The sequence below is a fragment of the Doryrhamphus excisus genome, linkage group LG13, assembly GCF_037039965.1.
Source record: "Doryrhamphus excisus strain RoL-2023G ecotype Guam linkage group LG13, RoL_Dexc_Guam_v1.1, whole genome shotgun sequence".
NCBI classification, from domain to species: Eukaryota; Metazoa; Chordata; class Actinopteri; order Syngnathiformes; family Syngnathidae; genus Doryrhamphus; species Doryrhamphus excisus.
Window position 1 is genome coordinate 13,721,114 of NC_136369.1, and position 26,160 is coordinate 13,747,273.

The 26,160-nt window shown below is 43.8% G+C and overlaps 2 protein-coding genes across 2 annotated transcripts; both read left to right on the forward strand.

Annotated features, from left to right (window-relative positions):
- On the forward strand, nucleotides 1–10,178 carry smyd2a (SET and MYND domain containing 2a). The gene is made up of 12 exons (XM_058089695.2): nucleotides 1–280; nucleotides 1,631–1,694; nucleotides 1,866–1,976; nucleotides 2,666–2,726; nucleotides 3,691–3,818; nucleotides 4,765–4,832; nucleotides 4,962–5,064; nucleotides 5,134–5,244; nucleotides 5,905–6,028; nucleotides 6,138–6,312; nucleotides 6,438–6,546; nucleotides 8,521–10,178. Exons 1-12 carry the CDS (start codon nucleotides 108–110, stop codon nucleotides 8,602–8,604), a joined length of 1,311 nt encoding a protein of 436 aa, XP_057945678.2. The 5' UTR covers nucleotides 1–107; the 3' UTR covers nucleotides 8,605–10,178.
- A 247-nt stretch (nucleotides 10,179–10,425) lies between these two features.
- Nucleotides 10,426–25,472, forward strand: cenpf (centromere protein F). Its single transcript, XM_058089672.2, has 38 exons — nucleotides 10,426–10,505; nucleotides 11,016–11,180; nucleotides 11,583–11,708; nucleotides 12,004–12,074; nucleotides 12,142–12,269; nucleotides 12,350–12,441; nucleotides 12,514–12,772; nucleotides 13,279–13,481; nucleotides 13,578–13,703; nucleotides 13,768–13,896; nucleotides 13,970–14,092; nucleotides 14,519–14,654; nucleotides 14,761–14,890; nucleotides 14,976–15,255; nucleotides 15,333–15,539; nucleotides 15,600–15,808; nucleotides 16,812–16,941; nucleotides 17,051–17,317; nucleotides 17,400–17,987; nucleotides 18,141–18,314; nucleotides 18,403–19,085; nucleotides 19,153–19,358; nucleotides 19,450–19,552; nucleotides 19,627–19,747; nucleotides 20,195–20,303; nucleotides 20,569–20,822; nucleotides 20,899–21,007; nucleotides 21,088–21,293; nucleotides 21,427–21,645; nucleotides 21,709–21,852; nucleotides 21,946–22,135; nucleotides 22,221–22,318; nucleotides 22,405–22,446; nucleotides 22,560–23,441; nucleotides 23,638–23,767; nucleotides 23,853–24,470; nucleotides 24,548–24,663; nucleotides 24,870–25,472. The coding sequence occupies exons 2-38, from the start codon at nucleotides 11,019–11,021 to the stop codon at nucleotides 24,954–24,956; spliced, it is 7,857 nt and encodes a 2,618-aa protein (XP_057945655.2). The 5' UTR covers nucleotides 10,426–10,505; nucleotides 11,016–11,018; the 3' UTR covers nucleotides 24,957–25,472.
- Nucleotides 25,473–26,160: the final 688 nt, after the last annotated feature.

Below are 26,160 nucleotides of genomic sequence, written 5' to 3' on the forward strand. Positions count from 1 at the left end.
GTAGAAAAAGAGGTGGAGGCTCAAACCAGAAGCGTATCTCAGTCGGTAGCAAACAGCCCTGACAGGTGGCTGTGTGGCAGGGGGAGCAGTAAACAGAAGGGGAAACCATGAAAAACGAAGGTATAGATGGGACAGAGCGGTTTCTTAGCCCCGACAGGGGTCGAGGCCTCCGGGCGTTGAGGCAGTTCGCGGTGGGAGAGTTGGTGTTCGCTTGCCCAGCTTACTCGTACGTGCTGACGGAGACGGAGAGAGGAGCGCACTGCGAGCACTGCTTCACCAGGTAACGGCTCTATACGCAGCTACCTCTGGTATTTCACATAATTTTTAATTGAAAGTCTCTTTAAAGGAGACAAATTCAGAAAAGTGCCCATTTCAACCTAGCTGTGTTTGCTTTTAAACCCCTGGACGACCTTAATAAATGGGCCAATGTGGTGCATTACTGTAGGTCACCTGGTATCACTGCATTGTCTTATCATCAATATACCTCGTATTGTAACAGTATTTCACCTCGTATCATAAACTGCATCTTAAAGTCACAAACTGTTTTCATGATTCACATATTAACATTAAAATAGGTGTTAAAAGTAAGATTCTTTGATCAAACCGGAGGTGTGGGTGGAAAAACTATATCAAAATCCAATGCAGTCATGCTTTACAGATTCATAATTTGTATTCTCTTCTCATACACGCACGCGCACACACACGTTCTACCCACGCTGCATTAAGGTTTGTAGAGCAGTGAAAGGTTAGGCTGCTATATATAGATGTCCATGTGTCCCAGCAGTGGAAGAAGGGAAGGCCAGTGTGGTGCTTGTGTTGTACATTTGTTTCATTCACTACACCAGGGGAGTCCAAATTGTGGCTTAAGTGCCATTTTCTCTCCCGCAGCTTGATTTTGATTGGCCCGTAGGACTTGGTAGATATAAACTTCAACAAAAATAACAGTAAAAATACACAATATAACGTGAAAATAGCTGAACTTTGTAATAATAATGTGTTTTTACAAAGCCCCTCACTGCACTTCAAGTACTGTACTTGTTTGATGTATTCAATAGTAGATACTAGGAGTGTCACGAGACGAGACAATACCTGCCCACACGCACAACCAAAACTTGAAATTATTATTTATTCTAAATTATTTAAATTATTTGTACAAAGTAAAGAAAGTCTATGTCGATGAGATTGGGATTACGACAACAAGAAGAGACGAGATTGAGTACAATGGAGAAATATCAAAAATGTACAACATTATATAAATTATACTATTTTCATCTGCACTCTGTGTGTATGCTAGCATACAGCCTCCACCCACTGAGACAAAGAGATCGTATGACAAAGTAGAGGGCTCACTCTGTTCATGCCGTTGTTCTGCAGAACAATACACGGAGCGAAAAACCTCTTCCTGCCTGCTTGGACGCAGGAGATAAGGAAAACAGACATGCACATGCTAGTGTAGTTATCATATTTATTAAATATAGTTATTATCTTCCCAGGTCCAGTGTTCATGAGACATTTTTTTCTTAACAAGAGATCTTAGTAAATGTATAATGTCAACTTAGTTCTCCACTGTCTAAATATTACCCGGCCTGCTGTTCCCATCCCATCAATGATGCGCTGTATTTCATGACAGGAAAGAAGATCTATTTAAATGTGGCAAATGTAAGCAGGCCTACTACTGCAATGTTGACTGTCAGGTAACACCTCTTTTCCCTACTACTCTCTTGGTTGACTATTAGTGTGCTGATGAAATGTCTGCATGCCAATGTTCCTGTGACCCACATTGGGACACGCATATTGAAGCACCGTCTTGATTGCGTTTCCTTTGGCGTTGCACGGTTGCTAATTGAGTTCATGTATGCACACAGAGAGGTGATTGGCCCATGCACAAATTGGAGTGTGTTGCCATGTGTGCCTACGGGGAGAACTGGTGTCCATCGGAGACGGTCAGACTAGTGGCCAGAATCATCATGAAACAGGTATATTTTGAAATTAATAAATAAATACATATAGATACATGTTATATTTGTTTTTTCCCTCTGCTAATGTTATTTTTTATTGCTTATAATGCCTACTATACTAAGTAATATGAGTATAAAGGTGACCATAGGGTTGTTATTTCATGTTTACAGGGCTCTAATAATGTTAAAAAACGTTTTTAGAATGTCATAAACATGTTTTCTATACTCTAACTACAATGATATTCAATTTATTAATATTGAATCGTACTTTGCATAAACAATTGACAGTAATAAGTGAGGAATGACTGTATATCCATATATATATATTACAATAAGATTAAGCATTTTCATAGATTAATTGGAGACTCCACATTGCCCATAGGTATGAATGTGAGTGTGAACGGTTGGTCGTCTGCAGCATACGTGCCCTGCGATTGGCTGGCGACCAACCAGCCTCTCATCCAAGACAGCTGGGATAGGCTCCAGCATACTGCCGCGACCCGAGAGGGGACAAGTCGTACAATTGGAAAACAATCCACAGATTTGGTCATAATTAAAGTGAAAGCCAGAATGCCTGTCGTCAGTAGCGCCACTCTCCAGCTGTTTGCAAGCTGCTGCATGTAGTTTGAATTGTTTCCAATGAGCTCACATGTTGCACCATTATTTCTAATAATGCTTTTGAATTATGGTAATGTCTGTGCTTGCAGCGAGTCACCACAGAGCGCACACCCTCAGAAAGACTACTGCAGCTGAAGGAGTTTGAAGCACGTAAGTATGGAGCTGTGTGCGTGTCGGAATACACCACAGACGATTAGATTATTAGATTATATGACAATGCTTGACATTACAACATTTTGGGATAGAAAAGCTTTAGTAAAGCACCAAGGCTAAACTATTATAAACTGTCTAATTTATTTGATTGAAATGGAAAGCGCTTTGACACTGTTAGCACGTTTATCTACAGATGACGCAGCATCAGGAGCAACTGGGGGTCACTATTTTACCCAAGGGTACTGATCCTGGGAGGACGGAGGATCGAAAATGTGATAATTTCTTGCAAGTTTTTCCTTATAAATGGAAACAAAACTGATGTTGCTTTATTTTAATATGCAAATGAGTTAGACAATAACAACTCCCCCTCACACACCTCTCCATAACACACGTGAATGACTTAGACGTGTGTGTTCTTAGTTACATCTCCATTCACCCTTAGTTACATAGCGATGTGTGTTAGCAGTGTTCTAGTTTTAGGCTGCGCCGTAGCCTCCAGTCCTTTTTCTCCGTGCTTTGCTCCTCCACTCTAAATCTGCAGCGCAGTGGGACTCTTAATTCCCAAGACTCATTGTGCTGTAATTTCATGTTAAAACGTGAGCCTCATTGTGCCCTCATGCAAGGTAATAAACGAAGATGTGCTGTAATTGCAAAGTACGTGTGCTCACAGGACTGATTGATTGCTGATTTAGGCTGCGTTGCGTACGTGCGGGCGTGTGTTTCTGGCTTTTTAGTTGCTCCATTTGGTGCCACACCTGTTTTACATACACCAAAAGCACTTCAGGGACCAGCAGCTGCAACCTGCGTTCATTTGTGTGACTGACAATAACACATGACCTAACTCGGCGGCGGACCAAGTGCCTGCAATGGTGCCAATATCAAGGAATACAAGCTCTGTCATCGCCATTTATATTTAGAGGTGTAAAATAAATCTGTTTTCCTCATTTGCTTCTTCTGTAAGATTTAGATAAAATGGACAGTGAGAAGGAGGAAATGAACCAGACCGATGTCGCTGCACTGCGCCACTTCTACTCCAAACATATCGGCGACCTCCCAAATGAACACGCACTCACTGAGCTCTTTGCACAGGTTTGTTTCATTTACTTACAGTACAGTATACTGGAAACAGTGTAGGACTTGCATGTAGCCATAATAGCCAGTAGGAACTGGATTGAATTGTCTTTTTGTGCGTCTTCCGTCTTAAGAAGTTCCCTCATATTACAGCTGCTGTTTCTCAAATCAAATACTTATGTCAGTACACATTAATAGGTGTACTGTGTGCACAGTGTACTTGGAGGATGCAGTTTGTCCCAAAACCATTAGTCATTGAGCTCTTTCTCCTACGTCTCCTGCTTCTTGTTTTCCTTCTCCTCCCCATCCTTCTTCTTCTGCTCCTCCTTTGCCTTCGCTACCACCATTATTTCAAGTTAGTACCTCAGATTCTGCTATGTCGCCAAGATGGTGGCTATTTCCTCAGGGGGGGGTCCTCCACACTGGGGGCTGTGTCGGGTCTGCTGAGGGGGTGCCATCCTTGGGTCCGTTCGACCCGGCCGGCTGGGGGTTCCTCCCTTTAATGTGGGCGTCCGCCCGTCTGTCGGAGTCGGGGGTCCCCCGATGGCATGGCCTCCCAATGTGGACGGCCCCAAAGGTGGCGTTTCCTTGATCCTCAGTGCCATGCCATGTCTCCCTACTGTGTGTGATTGTGTGTGTGTGGGGGGGTGTCTAATATAGAAGGTGGGAGGGAGGGGCTTTCTTAGTAATTGTTCCTTTTAATTGTGGTAATTGTTTTTAATTCTGTAAAGCACTTTGTCTTGCATGTTTTTGCAGGAAAAGTGCTATACAAATAAAGTTGATTTGATATTGGGAGTGGTGAGTGTCCAGCACAGTGCACTCACCATTTTGAGTCGGACACAGCGCATTTTGCCACATTTGGTGTTAAATGACTAAGTGAAAGTAAGGAAGTGTTTAAATCGAGACACAACCAAGGATTAGGAGCTGGAGTGTGACATTTACTTACTCTCGCTGTTCTCTGCAGGTTAACTGCAATGGCTTCACCATAGAAGATGAGGAGCTCTCACATCTGGGATCAGCTGTTTTTCCCGAGTACGTACGCAAACATCATCTTCCAACCTGCGCCTAGCATACATGTTTGTTTGGCGACTGGTCATTTTTCAGTATTGCGTTCCTTCCATGGGCGTGACTCACCCATCGTACTGATGTGATTCCCTCCAGTGTAGCACTGATGAACCACAGCTGCAGTCCAAATGTCATTGTAACCTACAAAGGCACAGTGGCTGAGGTCAGAGCAGTGAAGGAGATCAGCCCCGGAGAGGAGGTACGCAGCTACTTGATCACATTCACCACCAAAATACGTTAACGTTGTTGTTTGATTTCCTCTCTGTAGATCTTCAACAGTTACATCGACCTGCTCTACCCCACAGAGGACCGCATAGAACGCTTGTTAGACTCCTACTTCTTCACGTGCCAGTGTACAGAGTGCACCACCAAGTCCAAGGTATTGGATAACTGTTAAAATGAATAGAAGTTCCCCCATTCACATGGAATGGTAGAGGACTGGGTTTACACCAGGTACATTCATTCATTCATTCATTTTCTACCGCTTTTTCCTCACGAGGGTCGCGGGGGTTGCTGAAGCCTATCCCAGCTGTCTTCGGGCGAGAGGCGGGGTACACCCTGGACTGGTCGCCAGCCAATCACAGGGCACATATAGACAAACAACCATTCACACTCACATTCATACCTATGGACAATTTGGAGTGGCCAATTAACCTAGCATGTTTTTGGAATGTGGGAGGAAACCGGAGTACCCGGAGAAAACCCACGCATGCACGGGGACCAGGTACATGTACATCTCAATAAATTATCTCTGAAGTTACTTCATTTCCAATTCAAAAGTGCGTGTGTGGGTTTTCTCCACAGGTTTCCTCCTACATTACCTACATATGCAGATTAGGTTAATTGGTGATCCCAAATTGTCCATAGATGTGAATGATTAGTTGACTGTATGTGCCCTGCGATTGGCTGGGGACCAGTCAAGGGTGTACCCGGGCCTCTCAGCCAAAGTCAGCTGGGATAGCCTCCAGCATACCCTCGTCACCCTAATGAGGACAAGTGGACGCATGGCGTTCAGTGACACATTATTGTTTCATTATAGGACAAAGAAAAGATGGAAGTTCGGAAGCTTAGCTCCGGAGCACCAGAGCCAGAAGAAATCCGATCCATGGTCCGTTATGCCAAGAATGTCATTGAGGAGTTCAGAAGAGCGAAACATTACAAGAATATCCTTTTTCCTCATTCTCATGTGTTGCCTTTTTTGTTTTTAAATATGCAAGTCATCCTCAGTTGTTTCATGCTGCTCCTGTCGCCGTTCCTTGACTCTTTTTGCACGCCCGAGCGAGCTGCTGGAAATGTGTGAACTCAGCCAGGAGAAAATGGGCGCCATATTTGCAGATACCAACGTCTACATGCTGCACATGATGTATCAGTCCATGGGTGTCTGTCTCTACATGCAGGACTGGGACGGAGCTATGAACTATGGAGAGAAGATTGTTCACCCATACAGGTATCGCAGAAATGATTGCCGCTACTTTAGCTTGTGATGACATCAAGATGCCCCACAATACAAATATTAAAAGCTGAATATTAGTTACATCTCCTGCATAATCTACATTGTGCACTACTCCACAGTGTGCACTATCCGGCCTACTCCCTAAATGTGGCGTCCATGTATCTGAAACTGGGCCGCTTGTATTTGGGGCTGGAAAAGAAGACACAAGGAGTCAAAGCACTAAAGAAGGTATACACTAGTTATGTTTGTATTGTATTTTAGGAATACAAGTTAATGTAAGGGCGGCACGGCGGTCGAGTGGTTAGCGCTAGATGACGAGGGTTCAATCCCACCCTCGGCCATCTCTGTGTGGAGTTTGCATGTTCTCCCCATGCATGTGTGGGTTTTCTCCGGGTACTCCGGTTTCCTCCCACATTCCAAAAACATGCTAGGTTAATTGGTGACTCCAAATTGTGAGTGTGAATGGTTGTTTGTCTATATGTGCCCTGTGATTGGCTGGTGACCAGTCCAGGGTGTACCCCGCCTCTCGCCCAAAGACAGCTGGGATAGGCTGCAGCACCCCTGCGACCCTCGTGAGGAAAAGCGGTAGAAAATGAATGAATGAATGAAGTCTCATGTACCCAAATATACCTACAGTGAAGAAAATAAGTATTTGAACACCCTGCTATTTTGCTATTTCTCCCACTTAGAAATCATGGAGGGGTCTGAAATTTTCATCGTAGGTGCATGTCCACTGTGAGAGAGATAAACTAAAAAGAAAAATCCAGAAATCACAATGCATGATTTTTTAACAATTTATTTGTGTGATACAGCTGCTAATAAGTATTTGAACACCTGAGAAAATGAATGTTAATATTTGGTACAGTAGCCTTTGTTTGCTATTACAGAGGTCAAACGTTTCCTGTAGTTTTTCACCAGGTTTGCACACACTGCAGGAGGGATCTTGGCCCACTCCTCCACACAGATCTTCTCTAGATCAGTCAGGTTTCTGGGCTGTCGCTGAGAAACACGGAGTTTGAGCTCCCTCCAAAGATTTTCGATTGGGTTCAGGTCTGGAGACTGGCTGGGCCATGCTAGAACCTTGATATGCTTCTTACGGAGCCACTCCTTGGTTTTCCTGGCTGTGTGCTTCGGGTCGTTGTCGTGTTGGAAGACCCAGCCACGACCCATCTTCAATGCTCTGACAGAGGGAAGGAGGTTGTTCCCCAAAATCTCACAATACACGGCCCCAGTCATCCTCTCTTTAATGCAGTGCACTCGTCCTGTCCCATGTGCAGAAAAACACCCCCAAAGCATGATGCTACCACCCCCATGCTTCACAGTAGGGATGGTGTTCTTCGGATTGTACTCTTCATTCTTCTTCCTCCAAACACGCTTATTGGAATTATGACCAAAAAGTTCTATTTTGGTCTCATCTGACCATAAAACTTTCTCCCATGACTCCTCTGTATCATCCAAATGGTCATATGCAAACTTAAGACGGGCCTTGACATGTGCTGGTTTAAGCAGGGGAACCTTTCGTGCCATGCATGATTTCACATCATGACGTCTTAGTGTATTACCTACAGTAACCTTGGAAACGGTGGTCCCAGCTCTTTTCAGGTCATTGACCAAGTCCTGTCGTGTAGTTCTGGGCTGATTCCTCACCTTTCTTAGAATCATTGAGACCCCACGAGGTGATATCTTGCATGGGGCTCCACTCCGATTGAGATTGACCGTCATGTTTAGCTTCTTCCATTTTCTAATGATAGCTCCAACAGTGGACCTTTTTTCACCAAGCTGCTTGGTAATTGCTCCGTAGCCCTTTCCAGCCTTGTGGAGGTGTACAATTTTGTCTCTGGTGTCTTTGGACAGCTCTTTGGTCTTCGCCATGTTACAAGTTAAAGTCTTACTGATTGTATGGGGTGGACAGGTGTCTTTATGCAGCTAACGACCTCAAACAGGTGCATCTGATTCAGGATGATACATGGAGTGCAGGTGGACTTCTAATGGGCAGACTAACAGGTCTTTCAGGGTCAGAATTCTAGATGATACACAGGTGTTCAAATACTTATTTGCAGCTGTATCACACAAATAAATTGTTAAAAAATCATGCATTTCTAAGTGGGAGAAATAGCAAAATAGCAGGGTGTTCAAATACTTATTTTCTTCACTGTATATAGTGAAAAATAGTGTCACAATAACTCTTTGTGTTGTGTCCAGGCGCTGGCCATCATGGAGGTAGCTCATGGCAAAGATCACCATTATGTCGCAGAAGTCAAACGAGAAATTGAAGAGCAGAAGTGAGGTTGGGAAAACGAGGATAGATCTACCAACGGAAGATCTTCAAAAGCAACAAACCCTAATGGCATGGGCATGCATCTTTTACCTCTTTTTTGACACCTATACTCAGTGGGAATTGTCTCTATTATTTTTATTATCACAGCTTTTGGCTGAGGATAAGTACTGTACCGACACCTTCATCAGCAACCCAACAAGATGGTCATTTATAACAGAAAAGGTTTTTGACCCTGCTTTGTCATGTCAGCTGCCTTTTGGAAGGACGGCACCTTTAGATATGCGTCTCGACTGGAGGTGACATCAACCAATGTTCAAACCGCACAATCTTGTATATTTCATTTTAAATTATATCACGCATCAGTGTTTCTTGCTTCTTTTCATTCTTGTTTGGTTGCTGGTATAAAAAAACACATCAGCAGGTACTCTGTAGCAACTGAAGAGAAAATGCAAACTGTTCTTGAGTCAGTATTTGTTTTGTTTGTGTTTGGCTTGTTTGACTGTACTTTTAAGGTTTGCATGTTTTATAATTCGTGTTGTCATTTGTTTTCTTTTTATACAAGGCTTGTTGACCAAAAGCGCCACGGGTTATAGTTACTTGTCTGGCCACAATATTAGGTACACCTGCACAACCTAATGAGAGGAAACGCATACTCGTATGATGCAGTGCAATTGTACAGCATAATAATAAACCCATCTGATGATGTATACTTGTATTCTATTTCAAAGTTAGGTTTATTGTGCATGTGTAGCTAATGGTGTGTACTTTCAGTCATTTTATAGTCACTGCAGAAGTGAGGCAGAGTTGCTTTGGGGCAAAAGTGTAGCTATTTTTACTTGTTTGTCAAGCAAAGCAAACAGTATTTTAGCGTATTATTGTTCCCTCTTGTCTAAACATTTGTCAATCTACCAAAATTATTTATTTTATTACTAGCTTCAAAGAAATTATGTAAAGTGCTGGCTCCAGGAGGAAAATAAACTCTCATTTATACTTTTGGGAATAAATGGGAATATTCATGTCATGTATCAGTAGCTTTTGCATCTTCCCTCTAAGCAGTGGGTCCAATTTGTAGCAACTAACTGCTCTCTGCTTGTATTAAAAAAAAAACTGAGGTGCCTGTCCTGCTGCCTTCTTTGCAGTGCAATGAAAAGTATTAAATCACATTTAAGGGCTGTCAGGGAGTAAGCATTTAAATTGTTTTTCCCCCCATGATGTCATGAAAGGGAAACTGTATGGCACAAAAAATAGATTCCCCAATCAACATAAATGCTGCACGAATAAAAACATTTTTGGGTATGTGTACATTTTGGGTATGTAAGTTGCTACTTTGTCAAGCATGAATGTTTATAGTAATATGGAATGCAGATAAATTCTGACACTCTTTCTGTATTATGTCAGTGAATTCCAATAAAAAACGGTATGACACCCATTGTCAATGAGGTGTTTATTTGGAAGAAATGACACCTAAAATGTCAGTTTTGATTGACACTGTCAGATACGCCCTTTATCGCGGTTGTAGTTTTCAGTGGTGTAGCCTACAACTTTCATGTTTTATGTAAATACACGAACAAAATATGAGTAAAATAGTTCCGTTCAACATTACGATATATTTTCAATTGTTGAATTGATACCGCTCTGTCAAAGTCAATCAATCAATAAAATTATTTATTGCAATGAACGAGGAGGATACGCGCCTTTATTTGTCGTCAGCAGTTACAATGGATCGCCGCGCGGTGGCACACCGAAGACAACAAACAAATGTCAACCAATCACATGCTTTGCTTTGGTTACGTCACTGGCTTTGACCAATGAGCATCAAGATGAACGAAACGCGATTGGGGTCTGGACAGTTTGAATTTTCTTTCAACAGGACCAGTCAACACTCCTCGTAGGGAATCGTAGCGCCACGGTAAGTTTAGTCTTTATATTTTTGCATGAAGTAATTTCATCTTTAGGATATAGTTATATCATATTGCACTCCGCTCCAATGGTTTTTTATGAGGTTAAGTTGAAAACAAAACGCCAAGTCACAATCAACGCTACACTAATGCTACAGCTATTAACGTGGTTACGCCCGTTACTACCGTTTAGGAAAATCTACCAACTATAGAATGGCTTCAATACGCCACTTTAATTAATTTTCGTCGAGGTTGATAAATAAATATAGTTGGTAAACATGGTGCCAAGGCATCGTCGACGTCATATTATTGCTAATATAATGCACGAGCGGAGTGGTCTCGTGAAGCTAGGTATTTATTGAACCTTTTCGGTGCTTTGATATCAGGACTAAACTGACTATTGGGTAAAGTAAGAATCGAAGGGGTCTCCATATTGTCAATTCCTGCCGGTGTAAAAAAAACATTCAAACATTTTTCTTGCCCTTATCCGATTTGTGTTCCCCCCCTTCGTCGGGTGACAGACCATGAGCTGGGCAGTGGAGGAGTGGAAGGATGGCCTTCCAGGGAAAGCCCTGCAGAAGATCCAGGAGATGGAAGTCCAGCTGGACAAACTGAAGAAGGAGAGGACTCAAAAGCAGTTTCAGCTTGACTCACTGGAGGCGGCCCTGCAGAAGCAGAAACAAAAGGTCAGTGGTGGCTGGATTTGACACTGGGATGTCTGGAATTGTGTTACAGTTGAATTGTATTTGTGCTTTGGAAGACATGCTTAGCATACAGGTAATACAGATATATCCTTAATCTTTTGTAATGGACAATTCATTGCTCAATCCCGCCTGTACCTGTGCAAAGATGTTTTGCTTGATTGCCATCATGTTAAAAAAAAACAAACAAACATGTCAGTCCCCTAAAAAGTGCACCATGAATGTTTTATAGAGGGCATTGAATTGTGTGAGAAATTTCAAGTCGATGCAACTGAATGGGATTCTTCTTTGGGGTTTAATGACAGCAACACAATGTGATGTATACTTCTGAATAGAGGAAAAAAGACATGTCATGGAATTTAGTGTGTTTTTTAAATTTTTTTGCAGGTGGACAGTGAGCGCAATGAAGCATCGGTCTTAAAAAGAGAGAACCAGTCATTAGTAGAGTCATGTGACTCTATAGAGAAAGCAAGACAAAAGGTTGCCCATGATCTGGGGGTCAAAGAGCAGCAGGTAAGAAGAGGGAAAAATAGCAAGAATAGTTTTAGAATAAAGTCCAAATTTATATCAATAAGCATCTGACAAAATGCACCAACAAGGCACACGTCTTGTAACTTGGAACAACAACTGCAAAATCTACATCAAGTTAAATGGAGGACCGGAAGAAGCCAAAGTAATTATTGTTAAAGATATAAAAAAAAACTGGACAAATATTGAAGTATTATCATGTCTACTTCAAGGACATTGAAGACATGGCAAGAATGTCTAAATCAAATGGAATGGGAATGATTTCATTCTCTCTTTTAAGGTTTCTTATCTAGAGGGCCAGCTCAACTCTTGCAGAAAGACCATAGAGCGACTGGAGCAAGAGCTCAAGAAGTGAGTTATGCTATTTCTGTTTATATGCTAACAAAAGTACAGTCTTCTTATGAGTTGTTGTCTTTAGGTATAAAAATGAGCTTGATCGCTCGCAACCTGCTGGCTCTTCCTCCTTGACATCCTCCTCAGAGCTGCAACCATACACGACTCCACAGAAAAGTTTCCCCACTCCAGTTCCAGCATACAGACAGCAAGGTAGTACAATGTTGTGATTGTGTATTTTTAAGTGTAAGCCTTCCAAATGGGACAAACAATATTGTTTCTCCCCCCCACAGATGACAGACTAGATGATCTTCAAGACAAATACAACCAGGAGGTGCAAGAAAGAAAAAGGCTGGAGAATGAACTCAAAATCCTGCAGGTCAAAGTGAGTCCATTGTCATTGTGTGTATGTTTGTAATGTACTAAGTACTAACTTTACTGTACTTACTTTACCTAGCTTTTGAATCAGTCGTCGGCCAGCGTGAGCCACAAAGACATTGCTGCGCGCCAAGCTGGATCCTCCATATTTCCATGGCAACAGCAAGACCGCCAGTCTCAGGACGCTATGGAAACGCCTCTGAAGAGGCGGGGCGCGTCCCTCTGGGAGGCCCACGAAGAGACGCCCATAAAACCCAGCCAGCGGATGAGCTGCACCAGACCAGTGCCAAGTCCTGGTGGATCCCAGCCAATGGAGCAACTGAAGAACCTCAACCAGGGTACTTTATTTACAGCATATAACCAAATAGGTTGGTTGTAAGGTTGGACAAGTGGATTGGCATAGCATCCGCAGTAATGAGGTTGCTGTAGTGGACCGTCGTGGTGAAGAGAGAGCTGAGCTGGAATTTCAATTTACTGGTCCATCCATGTTCCCACCCTCACCAATGGTCATGACCCAAAGAACAAGATCACGGGTACAAGCGGCCAAAATGAGTTTTCTCTGTCTGGTGGCTATACTCAGTCATCCAGGAGGGACTCGGTGGAGCCGGTGCTCCTCAGACGTCTGCTTCCCAGACACTGGTGAGGTGTTCCGGGAGAAGGCCCCCGGGGCAGACCCTGAACATGCTGGAGGGATTATGTCTCACAGCTGGACTGGGAACGCCTTGGTGTCCTCCCGGTGGAACTGGAGGAGGTAGCCACTGAGACTGCTAAATAAACGCTCAGGGTCATGATATAAACAAGTGCAGTATTCTCACTTATCTGTGTCTACTGTTTTTTTTTTCAGAGCTGCGTGGTCGTGTCTCGGAGCTGGAGAGGAGTCTTTCTAGTCATGAAAGAGAGCTCTCTAACCAGGCCTCCAAGTTGCAGGACCTACAAATCCAGCTGACACAGGCCCGTAAAGACCTGACTGAAAGGGACCGAGACTTGGCCAAGACCAGCCACGAGCTGCGTCAGACCACAGACAGACATCAACAGCTGGAGGTCAAGGTACGACATCACCTTACAATTTGTCTACATTTTTACTACACAAGGAGCAAAGTGTGACAAAGTGGTCATCAATGTTACTGCTTTTTTTCTGCTCAGTGTTCCTCAGTTGAGCAGAAGCTGAAACAAGTGACCGAGGAGATGAACTGTCAGAGACACAATGCTGAGAGTTGCAGACGAGCTCTGGAACAGAAACTCAAGGACCAAGAGAGAGATGGCCAGAAGGTGCACCAACACAGGACAACATCTAATCTTTTTAATGTGCTAAGATAACATTTGATGCGTGTAGGAGCTGTCCCAGCTGCAACGATCTCACCAGGCTTTGGAGCAGCAGATGGAGCAGAGCAGAACTAAATTAACGCAGGAGATCCAGCAGTCCAAAAAAGACAACAACATATTGCAGTCTGATATGGAGAAGGTAAGGTTTTATTTCGTTTCAATGTCCAGTTCTTTTGATATTTAATTTCATTCATTGATCCATCTTGTTGCAGATGTGTTTACAGAAGGGTCACCTGGAGAAGGAGGTGGAGGAGCATAAACACAAGCTGCTACGCTCTCAACAGAGCCTCCAGGCCAGCCAGACTAAAGAAGAGGAGCTATGCAAAAAATTAGAGGTGCCTTACTGGGACAGTGTTCACTGCTTTTGACATTTGGCGTGATTCCCTCTGTCATATCGAGATCGCCTCTAATAGTGGCCGCTACGCTAACAGACACACTGTGTCACCACAATTAAATGTAGGTTTTCACTGATCCGGAGATAGTTTGTGTAAATTGAGTTGTACAGTATTTGTAATTTAATTTGAAAATACAATTACCGCCATTAGGATTTGTCTAGCTAGAGATAATTAACTAATTAATTGATGACCGTTTTAATTAAAAATGTTTGAGAATACAAAATATATCACATATTTTAATATATGAAATTATATATAATGAATAATATTTAAAAATATGTCGAGCTGTATATATTTTAGTTTATAAATATTTAAAATGTTGTTCTTTGGTGGCATATTTTCATTCATGTTCATTCCTGATTTTAGGAACAGCAGAGGGAGAAGAACAGTACTTGTATCCAGTTGGACCAAAGCAACAGACATCTATCGCAGCTAGAGGAAGAGAAGAAGACCTTGGACCAGACTCTCAAACGTAACCAGGGTCTATTGGAAGACCTCAAAGGTGACTTGCTGGTTGATAGACATCCAGCTCATGTTTCTTATAAATGCCATTCATATGGCATTCATATAATGGCATTCATATAAATGCCTTGAATATACCTTCACAGCAAAATCTGAAAGCCAACAAGAAGAACTGAAGAGACTGCAATCCAAACTGGAGCAGCAGACTCAGGCTTCGACACGGGAGCTGGAAAACCTCAAGAGAACGCTCTCTGATACAGAGGCTAAAAATGAAAGGTTGATAAAAGAAAACCACCATCCAGTCTTACTTTATGATTTGATGAAAGCTGATAAAGCCTGTTGCTGTCACGTTTTACTGTAGATCCCAGAAGGAAACACAGAAACAGAAGCAAGAGGCAGATCAACTGAGCACCAGGTTGACAGAGGCTCTAAAAGAGAGTCAAGAGCTGAAGAACACACTTGCAACGAGTCATGATGAGCGCAAGAACCTCACACAAGAACATCAAGCTTTGTTGGATTGGAAGAAAGAGAAGGAGACCCTCATCCGTGATGTAGAGGCCATGCAGAAGGAACTCTCAGACAAGATCTGTGTGTTGGACAACAGTCTAAGCACACAGAAAGATGCGAATGAAGAACTGAAGGTACAGTACAGCAGCTTCTCATACTCTTCTTACCATACACACCGTCGTCCACCTCAATTATTTATCCTGCATTGTAGAAGCAGCTGAGGAGTGCAGAGGACGAGCAGGCCAGGCTGTCGGCATACGTTGACAGCCTGAAGGGAGAACTCCTCATCAAATGTACAGAGCTGGAGGAGAGGGAGCATCAGTACAAGGAGCTCCAGACTAAATCCTCTGAGGCTGAACTGAAGCATCACAAAGATCTGGCAAATGTTGCTACACAAGTGGCCCAGCTTGAAACACAGGTGATTGTTTTTTACTGTTCTACCGGGTTGAAGAACATGCTAATTATTCAATTTGTCCAGGTCCAAAACCTGGAGGAGAGGCTGCAAAGGGAAACTGTTCGAGCTGAGCAGGCTCAGAGGAGTATCGCTCAGCTGCAGGAGGAGCACCAAGTGGCATCGGACCTGGCCCTCTCCAAAGACCAGCTGCTAGAACTTAGCCAAGCTGAACTACGCCAGCTGAGAGAAAGCCTCACTCGGGTCACTGCAGAACATGAGGAGAGAAATTCCAGGTGAGGTATTTTATTTTATTTATTTTTCTGCTCACTTAAAAACAATTTAAAAAAATCTTTGCACTCACTAGCCTTACGGACTTTGTAGCACATTTGCATTTTTGTGGCATCCCCAACAAATACTTTAACTGAAATAAATGCATCTCTTTTCTCCTTAGGTTAGTTATTACATTTACTATGAATTATTGTAATCTCATAATCACTACACAATTGCACAATTTCGCTTGTGCTCCTGCATAAATGACAAGAATAAAGGGCGTACTAGTACTACTACTACGTTTAATGCAGTCAATATTCTGGTTTCTCCAACGTGGCCTCAGTCTTCCTCGAGGCTTTCTGCCGGTTGGACGTGCCCTGAACACCTCCCCAGGGATGCATCCTAACCAGATGTCCAAGCCACCTCATCTGGTTCCTCTCAATACGGAGGAGTAGCGGTGTCACTCTAGTCTCTTATCACTAAGTGAGAGCCCAGCGACCCTGTGGAGAAAACTCATTGGAGCCGCTTGTACCTGTGATCTTGTCCTTTCGGTCACTACCCAAAGCTCATCATGACCATAGAAGAGGTTAGGAACGTAGACTGATGTAGAGTCTGCATCTGCAGATCCCCCGTTGATCTTTTGTTACATCCTTCTCTCACTCGTAAACAAAACCCTGATGTACTTAAACTCCTCCACATGGGGCAGGATCTCACTCCTGATCCGGAGATAGCACTCCACCCTTTTCCGGGTGAGAACCATGGACTCGGACTTGGAGGTGCTGATTCTCATTTTTTATTTGTGGAAAAATATACAATAGAAATACATTGGTACATACCAGTCTGGGGGGGTACCCCGCCTCTCGCCCGAAGACAACTGGGATAGGCTCCAGCAACCCCCGCGACCCTCGTGAGGAAAAAGCGGTAGATAATGAATGAATGGTACATACCAAGTCCTGGTACTTTCTGATTATGTCCCCCAAAAAGAAGTCTTTAATTATAACGGCGTCCATCTACCAATGCCACCAGGTTGTCTGAGGAGAAAGCAGCAGTGTTGAGGCAATGTGAGGAAAGCCTTGCAGCGAAGGCAGAGGAGGTGACGCAGATCAAGCTGCGGTTGGAAGAAACTCAGCAAGAGCTCTTACTGACCAAAAACCAGGTGTGTTTGGAATTGCAGTACTTGAAACGGTCAAAATTCCTAGTTCACCGTGTCATATTCACAACTTAAGTCTTTTCTCAGCTATCAAATTAATTTCTAAATGTTTTAGATCACGTCTATGGAGCAGCTACTGAAGGTGCAGGAACAACTCGGAGCGGAGCTGCATAAACAAATCAAGACGATGACCGATCGTGAAGAGGAGCAAAAAAAGACAAATGTGGAAAAAATGCAAAAGTTTCAACAGTTGGAGGAGGAGCTTAAGGATGTGCTCACCCAGATGGCAGAGAAGGAGGGGCAGCTCAGAGAAGGCCAGGCTCAGGTTTTGTCTCTGAAGAAACAAAATGTGGACCTGGAAAATGCTGTTCAAGAAATGGAGGTAAAAAGGTTGATGAATAGATTTAAAATAAGCTTTGTAGCCATTAGTCACAGGCTAATACATTTATTTTCCTCTCGTTAAGCTCCTCAAGCATTCACGTGATGAGAAGGTAAACAAGCTGCAGGAGCAGATGTCATCTTTAGAGAAAAACCTTTCTGCAAGCAAAGAAGCAGCTGAGAAAGTCCCCTTGCTGAAGAGCGAACTTGATGCGGTCAACCGCTCGCAGGCTGACCTCAAAAAACATCTGGACGCCCTAGAGAAGAGTCTCTCCTCCATGACTGAAGTCAAGAGCAACTTGGAGAACACTCTGACTGAGAGAGTGAGACTAAGCTCTGCTTTGGAAAAAGAAGTGGCAGAGCTCAGGCAGAAGATGAGCGACCTGTCTGAGAGTCACGCTTTGGAGGCTCGAAGTTTCCTTGACAAGGAAAACAGCCTCAGAGAGCAGCTTAAAGCCGCAGAGGAAACCATGAGCACCACTAAAGAGGAGTACACTCATGTACGAACAGAAATGAAGACCATGAAGGCCACTCTGTCTGCAGCTTCACAAGGATTAGAGGAAAGAGATTCAATGATAAAGAGCTTAAAGGAGCGGTTAAACAGTGCAGATGCAGAACAGGCCAAGACCTCAGAGCACCTGAAAGAGAAAACGGTTGCTATGAACAAAATCAAGGTGTGTGTACAATTAAACCTCAGGTTATCGATGAGAAATGTTATGCAAGCGACAACCACAATAATGAACATTATTAGATTGTTATCTATCTCATAGTTTTAATCAAAATTGGCATTACATCTGAATTCAACTTTGTTATGTTTTTGCTTAAAGGTGCAGCTGGAAATGCTTCAGATGGACCTGGAAGACAATGAAACAACGGTCAACTCTTACGAAAGCCAAGTAGAGGCACTAAATGACGCAATCCAGTCACTGAAGTCCGAGCTGGCTTATAACAAAACCCAGATATCGGACATGGAGGCCCAGTTAGAGGACAGCAAATCCCAGGTAGATGTGGTGCTCATTGCTATGGGGGACTATAATTTGTAATGTAGTGAGGAGCCACACCTAATCCAAATTTGCACGTTTTTCTTAGGTCTCTGTCTTGGAATCCCGGCTTGTGGAGGTCCAGTCTCAGAACTCTGTGCTGGAGACGCAGTACTTCACAGCCAGAGAGGAGCTGTTGGAGAGAAGTGGCGAAATAACTCGCCTGGAAGGGGACGCCATCAAACACAGTCAACCGGAAGAAGTAATTGCCACTCTGGAGGCTAAAGTGGCCTCTCTCAGTCAGACTATTCAAGACAAAGAAGATGATGTCAGGCAATCACATCAGGAGAAAAATAGCCTGGAGGCCACTATGAAGCAATTAATAGCAGACAAAGAGCAATTAGAAGCTGACATGATGACGCTCAATGCGAAGAATCAGCAGTTGGAAGCCAGGCTGGCTGTGTTAGCTGAGGAGAACAAACACTTGCAGACTAATGTGGCAGCGAAAGAGTCAGCATTGAGGCAGCTCAACGAGGAGAAAGAACAACTTGATGCTCCGTTCAGTGTGCTGACACTCAAGCTCAATCAAGCAGTGGAAGAAAAAGTTGAGTTGGAAGTCACAAATAATCAGCTGATGGAGGAGACACGGCAATTCCAAGAGGGGATCGCCATGCTTGAGGACCAGGTGGCTTCTCTGCTACAGGAGAAGGAACGTATCCAGGACCTCTTGCTGTCCGCACAGCAGGAGTGTCACAAGATGAAGGGGCAGCTCGAAGAGGAGAACAGAGACAGGTACAATTTTACCTGCTTCATACATTCAGTGTCGTATTGTTTGTTAATGTTCTTGATTGTGTCTCAGGAGCCAGCAGTTTGACATGGAGCAGGCTGAGCTTCATCAGAAGTTGTCGAGTTTGCAACAGGAGCTGAGTGTGTTCAGACATAAGTATGACTCTCTGCTAGAGCAGGTGGGCCAACAACACCACCTCATACAGCAGCTGTCACAGGTTCAGGACGAGCCAGGAAAAAGGTCTAGCACCACCGAGCCCCAAGAGGCAGACCTCAGCAGTGAGTGCATGTTTTTAAAATACAAATGATGTCATCATGGGCTTTGCTTTATGGCACATTAAGACCGAATCACTTTGAATGGTTATTCCAGTGGAGACGTCGAGCCACAACAACTTGGAGCTCGCAGTAGACTCCTTGCCAGTGAATGAGTACAAACTGGAAGAACCCTTAAACCAGCCCGACGAAGCCGCCAGGTACACTGTCATTTTCAATCATGAGAAATACTCTATTCGGATAAATACATCTTATCAATTTGAAATCCTTTTAGTGGGACAGAACCAGTCCTCGAGGTCATTAAACCAGGCATGATTCAAGGACACGTGGAAGAAGATGCATTCATTGAAGATGGGATGAAAATGCAGGAGGATCAGCAGCAGCAGTTTGACCAAGTAGGAAATATATTGTTTTTATATATTTTATAAGTGTTTATGTGCTACTGTGGTTCCCAAATTTTTCACGTGAAGCAATGTAAAGCCTCATTTTGGGGGCAATCCCCACTCTCTCATCTTGCCATGCACATACATTGACAGGTTTTCTCAGTGCTGGGATCGGAACACCAATATAAATAAAATCTTCAAGGTTTAACACTCAATACACAACATAATCATCAAACTTACTTATTCATATAACTCGCACACAGCAATGAAAAACATTTATCCTTCTTAGTGCGCTCTGAGGCATTCAGGTGATGAGTGTTAGGTGTCATGTACTCCCATGACAATTGCCATACACCTGGCGGTACGCGTATCCCTCTTTGGGAACCTTGTATGTACTAAACCAGGATAAACCAGAAAGTAGCTTTAGCTATAATTTTGTTGATGTTTTTGTTCCTGCAGGCTCCGGAGGAGAACTCTCCCAAGGCTGTCCTTGAGAATGAAGCTGCTACCTGTGATCTTTCACTGTGTTCCACCTCTCCGGATGGGACCGCGGAGTTACCATCCAGCGGTGAGTATGGTGACACTCACTGGTGGAATTGCAATGAAGATAATTAACTATTCACGCTGTTGGTGATGTAATAAATTTACAATATCGTCATAGCCATGACTGTTTGTTCATTATTGTGGTTGCAGATGCATCATATGGAGAGGTGTATGTAATATTTTGCCATTCACATGTAGCTTAATGTAACCCAGATATTCAATCCCTCAGTATGACCTCAGTGATAAACATATATTTGATTAATTCAGACTAAAGTACTGTTTCTTAACAGAGATGGAGATTGTGCAGTTACAACACGACCACGACAAGAAAAAGCTCTCAGAGCGAGAAGAGGAGGTCCAGGCGCTGCAATCTGAGATTGAGCTTCTGACCTCTGACCTTGCACTGAGGAAGGAGTTGACCTCTGACCTCCAGGCCCAGGTTGAAAAATTGGAGAATAAAGTTCACTCAGCAGAAGAAGAGGCATGTTGTGCAGCAGACAAACTGAACAGTGCTCTGCAGCAGAGGGACAGCCTCTCTGATCAGGTGGGTTAGACAGTCCTGTTGCATTTCTAACATTTATTATAAATAACCGGAGCAAATGATGTGTGTTTAAATGTAGTTGTCAAAGATGTTGGAAGAGAGGGAAGCATTAACCCTGCAGCTCCAAACATCTCACTGCCAGCTAAGTGATGCCATGGAGATGATGGAAGGACTACAAATGGCCAAAGGTAAATAATATATACTAAATACATGCAAGTATGTTATATTATAAGTAACCCTGTAACATATTTATCAATACTACTGTAAGGTGGGTGGGACGAGAAGTTCCTTCAGCAGGAGAGTGAGTTGAAGAGGGTTCGCTCGGAGAAAGCCAACCTGGAGCAGCACATCCTGGGCATGGAATCTGAGCTGGAAGCCCTGCAAGAGGAGTGCAGCAGGCTAGGAGATGAGCTAGAAACTCAGAAGAGGATGTGCTCAGGCTTGGAGCAGCAGATAGAAACAATGTCCACTGAGGTCAGTGCTCGGTCGCTGCCCACGTGTACAAAGTCAGGAAAATTATACAAATTATTCAGTATTTTCATTTTTGAACAAATGAATGAATTCGGCAAGTAGGCACATTCTTCTGATTGTGTGGCATTCCTGATAGACACTCCAGCTGAGAACAGAGCTGGTTTCCTGCACCGAGGAGCGAGATGAACTGAGCCAGTCTGTGGGACAATGGCAACAAAAGGTTAACGGGCTGGAGCAGACCAACCGTGACACCAGGGGTTTAATATCCATCCTGGAGGAGGACATCAGAGCGGGGAGGAGGGAAAACGAAGCTCTGCAAGGCAATGTGGAAAAAATCAAGACAGAGAGGCAACAGGTACACACTCCAGAACATTACTTGTTTATATCAGAATTGTAAGAGTTGTCTTTCTGTCTTAAGTTGTTGGAGCAGATGAAGGTGTTGGAGGAAGCTGTGTCTCGGCAGAGTGGAGAGAAAGAACAGCTAATGGGCCAGCTCGACAAGGTTTTGGAAGATCACACATCTGCCAATCAAAACACAGAGTCCATGTTCAGCAAAATCCACGTAAGAAAGGAAAACGATGAGTCATTTTAATATATGTAAGACCTTTTTTTTGTAAAACAAACAAAAAACTTCCTTTGGTCTTTCTTTGCCAAGGCTTTGGAGGGAGAAGTGAGACAGCTGACTCAGTCTCTGGAGTCTTCTCTACTAGAAAAAGGTGAAATTGCTTCCCGTTTGAACTCTACTCAAGATGAGGTCCAGCAGATGCGGAGCGGCATTGAAAAGCTCCGTGTGCGTATCGAGTCTGACGAGAGGAAGAAGAAGCAGATGGATGAACTGCTCAAAGGTAACTTCTTTGTTTCTTTGGAAGTGTCCTGAGGCTTTGCCTTGCTGGAATGCTCTGACCAGGACTTTGTGTGTGTGTTTTGTAGCTGCGCAGAGGAAGTCCGACTCACTGCAAGACCGCATTGATGCTCTGGAGAGACAGAAGGAGGAGGTGGAGAAAGATCTTGAGGAAGCTGTCCTTCAGGTACTCTCAAAGCTTTATATTACTAGAATAAACTTAAGTTGAACTAGTTTTAACACAAACTATGTTTGACTTGCATATTAATATAGGCTGAGACCAGTAAAGCAGAACTGGAGGAAGAAAGGCAAAAGGTACATTCATAAAAATACAGTCTTATAGGCATAATCAATATACATACTTCTTCATAATTACTTGTGCTTTCTTCTCTAGCTGATTGTCTCATCTAATTTTGTCTGGTCCTCAGGTGGAAGAAGAGAGGAGAGATCTCAATGAGGAGCTCTCCAAACTCTCTGCCACTCTGGACAGCCTGAGATCAGAAAAGGAGCAAATGGAGAAAGAGCTCCAAACAAAAGATCAAGAGCTGGAGGAGCTGAAGGCCGCTAAAGATGCGCTGGAGCGAGGGCTGGAGAGTTCCGAGTTGGATCGTAGAGAAGAAGAGGCGAGGCTGAGATGCAGCATGGAGGAGTTGGAGAAGGGACTGAGGGATGAAGTGGAGAAGCAGACGAGGCGAGTGGACGACCTCCAGGTTCAGCTTGACGCAACTCGTCGGCGAGAGATCTCCCTTGAAGAAAAGAGCGCAGAAATGGAGAGGGAGCGACAGAGGATGACGTGTCTGCTGGGGGACTTGGAGGAGGAGAAACTATGTCTGCAGAGCTCATTGGAGAACTGGAAGATGGGAGGGAAGGAGTGGGAGGAACAGAAAAACAATCTGATTACTCGCATTCAAGGTCTGCAAGAAGACATTGTAAAAACCAAGGAGGCAGAGAGGGAGGCGTTGGAGCATCTAGAAGGAGAAAACAGACGACTGTTAGAGGAAAAAGCGAGACTGCAGCAGGTGAATGAAACGCTTCATTCTATCAAGGAGGAGCAGGGGAGCGACCGGGCAGAGGAGGACAGACAGAAGCTGGAGGCGGAGATGAAGACGCTTCAGTCGTCCTTGGTGCTGATGGAAGAAGAGAAGATGCGGTTGTCCTCAGCTCTTTCTATGTTAGAACAGGAGAAGCAAAGAGTTGAAAGTGACAAGGAGAAACTCTCAGAGGAGCAACTTAGCCTTCAGTCCACAGTTTCCTCCATGGAGGAGCAGCTGGAAGCACAGCAGCTCTCTGTCTCAAAGCTCAGTGAGCAGGTACACATGTACTCGGTGGTATAATGTTGCATATAATAGGAATGGAGCCATTAATAGCAAAGTATGTGGAGTAATATAAATCAAAGGTCAATACTGTTTACGTCCTATCCAATAGATGACAGTAATGTGCTTAAATGATCATTTATAAGCAACAAAGTTCACTAGTTTAAATTCTCTCCTAATTTTCTCCGCCCAGGTGTCTGAGCTGTCATCTCGTGTCGTCCGTCTGTCCAAAGAGAGAGACTCGGCCAGTAGCAAGTTGACTCTTTGGATGAAGACGTGCAAGCAGCTGGAGCAAGAGAAGCAGCTCCTACTGAGCAGCTCAGGTTTGTTTGTTCGCACCTCCAATCGTCTCCTCCATGTCGCCTTGTTATGAAGTACATTTTTAACACGGACCACCTTTTACACCAGATGGCCAGAGCAGTGAAGAGGTGAAGCAGCTGCAAGCAGAGGGGAGGAAGGAGGTGGAGGAGCTGCAGGCGTCCCTTAAGGAGTCAAGGGCAGACTCTGAGGTGAAAAGCAAAGAGGTGGAGGAACTGAAGGCAGCCCTCCAGGAGGTCAACATCGAATTAAAAGAAGTTAACCAACTTGCGGAGGAGAAGACAAAGGAGGTGGACGACACCATGAACAAATACTGCAGCCTGATGTTGGAGGTGCACAAACTAGAGGAGGCCAATGAGGTGCTGACAACAAAGCTGCAGCATCTGTCTGCCAACAAAGACAAGATCCACAACAGTGGTGCTGACGGCTGCCGACGCTCTGCAAGAAGGTCCTCCTCCTTAAAACAACAGGACATCCAACTAAATGGCAACAAAGAGAACGCAGCTTCCTCCACTCCTCTGAGGTCCCCGCAGGGCTCCTCCTCTGGGAAGAGGGCTCATAGAGACATGAGCGATAAAGACAGCGCCCAGGAGGCCCTTCACATTCTCACCAAGAAGATCAAAGCCAATACTGTGACCACACCTAAAACACGAACAGAACAGGAGGAGGAGTTCCGGCCAGAGGGACTTCCAGAGCTGGTACAGAGAGGTATGGCCGCCCAGCACTAATTTAGTGTATGACAATGCATGTTGCTACAGATGTGGATTGATGGATTGTCCTCTCAGGGTTTGCTGACATTCCGATGGGGGAAGCCAGCCCCTTCATCTACAGGAGAACCACAGTGAGGCGCTGCAGCCCCCGACTGGCCGCCAGGGAAACCTCCACCGCATCAGATTGCAAGGTGAGCTGTAACACCCGACTCCTTACTTCCAGGTCAACATTGTTTAATTCATTAGGTATGCTTTGATATCATGCTATTTGACAAGCTATTGGTACTATAGGTTCCAGGTTAAAGGTCAAATGCAGCTCTCCTGCTGGTTATTTCTTTGATTCTCCTAATGCTCATGTTGTTTTACCCTCATCACGTTTCCACCTTTGCTCCAGCAGAGTCCACAGGCTAAAGACGCATCAAGCAGGAAGTCTTTGAGTGTTGAAGAGAGGGACACGGACGCAGACAAATGTCATGTTCAGTAGGAACTCACAAATACACTACACGTGTGTGTGTGTGTGTAAATAGTGTATATATACTATAAACGTAATTACACTCCACTTTTTAATCATCACTCACATCAAAACCTGACAGTTAGCGTGCACTTTTTTAATTTGTGTTAAGGGTATTAAGTGGCACCATACAGATATTTAGGAACAGCAAGCATGTTTTGGAATAGCACTAATATTGTCTGAATGTAAATTTGTCTCACTGTTCTGTATGCTTTACTGTCCTTGGCCTGTGTGACTTGTACAGCCCTGACCATATTTGCAAGCAGTAACTACTTTTCTTCTAACGGCAGCTACCTTTTTTGTTCTTTTGTGCTTGGACTGCTTCACATTTTATAGATTTTTGCATAGCAGCATAATTGAAATAGTTGGTTTGCTTTGTTTTTATTATAGCTTTTAATATACACGGAATATGCTTATTGTGGATTATGTAGCTTTGTTTATTGATTGCTGTAAATAGCTTAAGAATGTAAGATTTTTTTTATTACTAAAAACGTTCAAATGACTATTGTGGTCTCTTTTTTTATTTTGCATTACTAAATCGAATGTCAGATTATAAAAATGAATACTATGGCAGATAGTATACTTCTCTCCTAATAAGCATGTTGTACGTAGAGACAAAGGAGCAATCATCCATCCATTTTCTATGCAGCTTATCCTCATAAGGGTCGCGGGGGTATGCTGGAGCCTATCCCAGTTGACGGATTGCCAAACAATCACGACCATTCACACTCACATTCATACCTATGGACAATTTAGAGTAGCCAACTGGAATGTGGGAGGAAACCCCTCGTGGAGAAAACCCACACACGGGGAGAACATACAAACTCTCAGAGATTCAAACTCAGGTCTCCAACTCTAACCACTCATCCACCATGCGGGAAGATGGAAAGTGGCACCTGGACCTATTGTGCTCATTTTTCTGCCCTTTGTATTGAGTTGTAATCACCTATAGAGAAACTACACACAATAACCAACACAGAAAGTGTTCTAGTTCTTCCAGTATCTGCACCTATTCAGCTGTATTTCTTTTGTGATTCCAGTGAAAACAGTCTGTAATGTATTCCACCCATGGCCCGCCTCCAGGTACGCCGTCTTTTGTGCCTGATGGTGGCATCTTTAGGAATCGTAAACAAATGTGTCTTTCCCTTTTGAGCGGAGCAGCGCTTGGGGAAGGGTG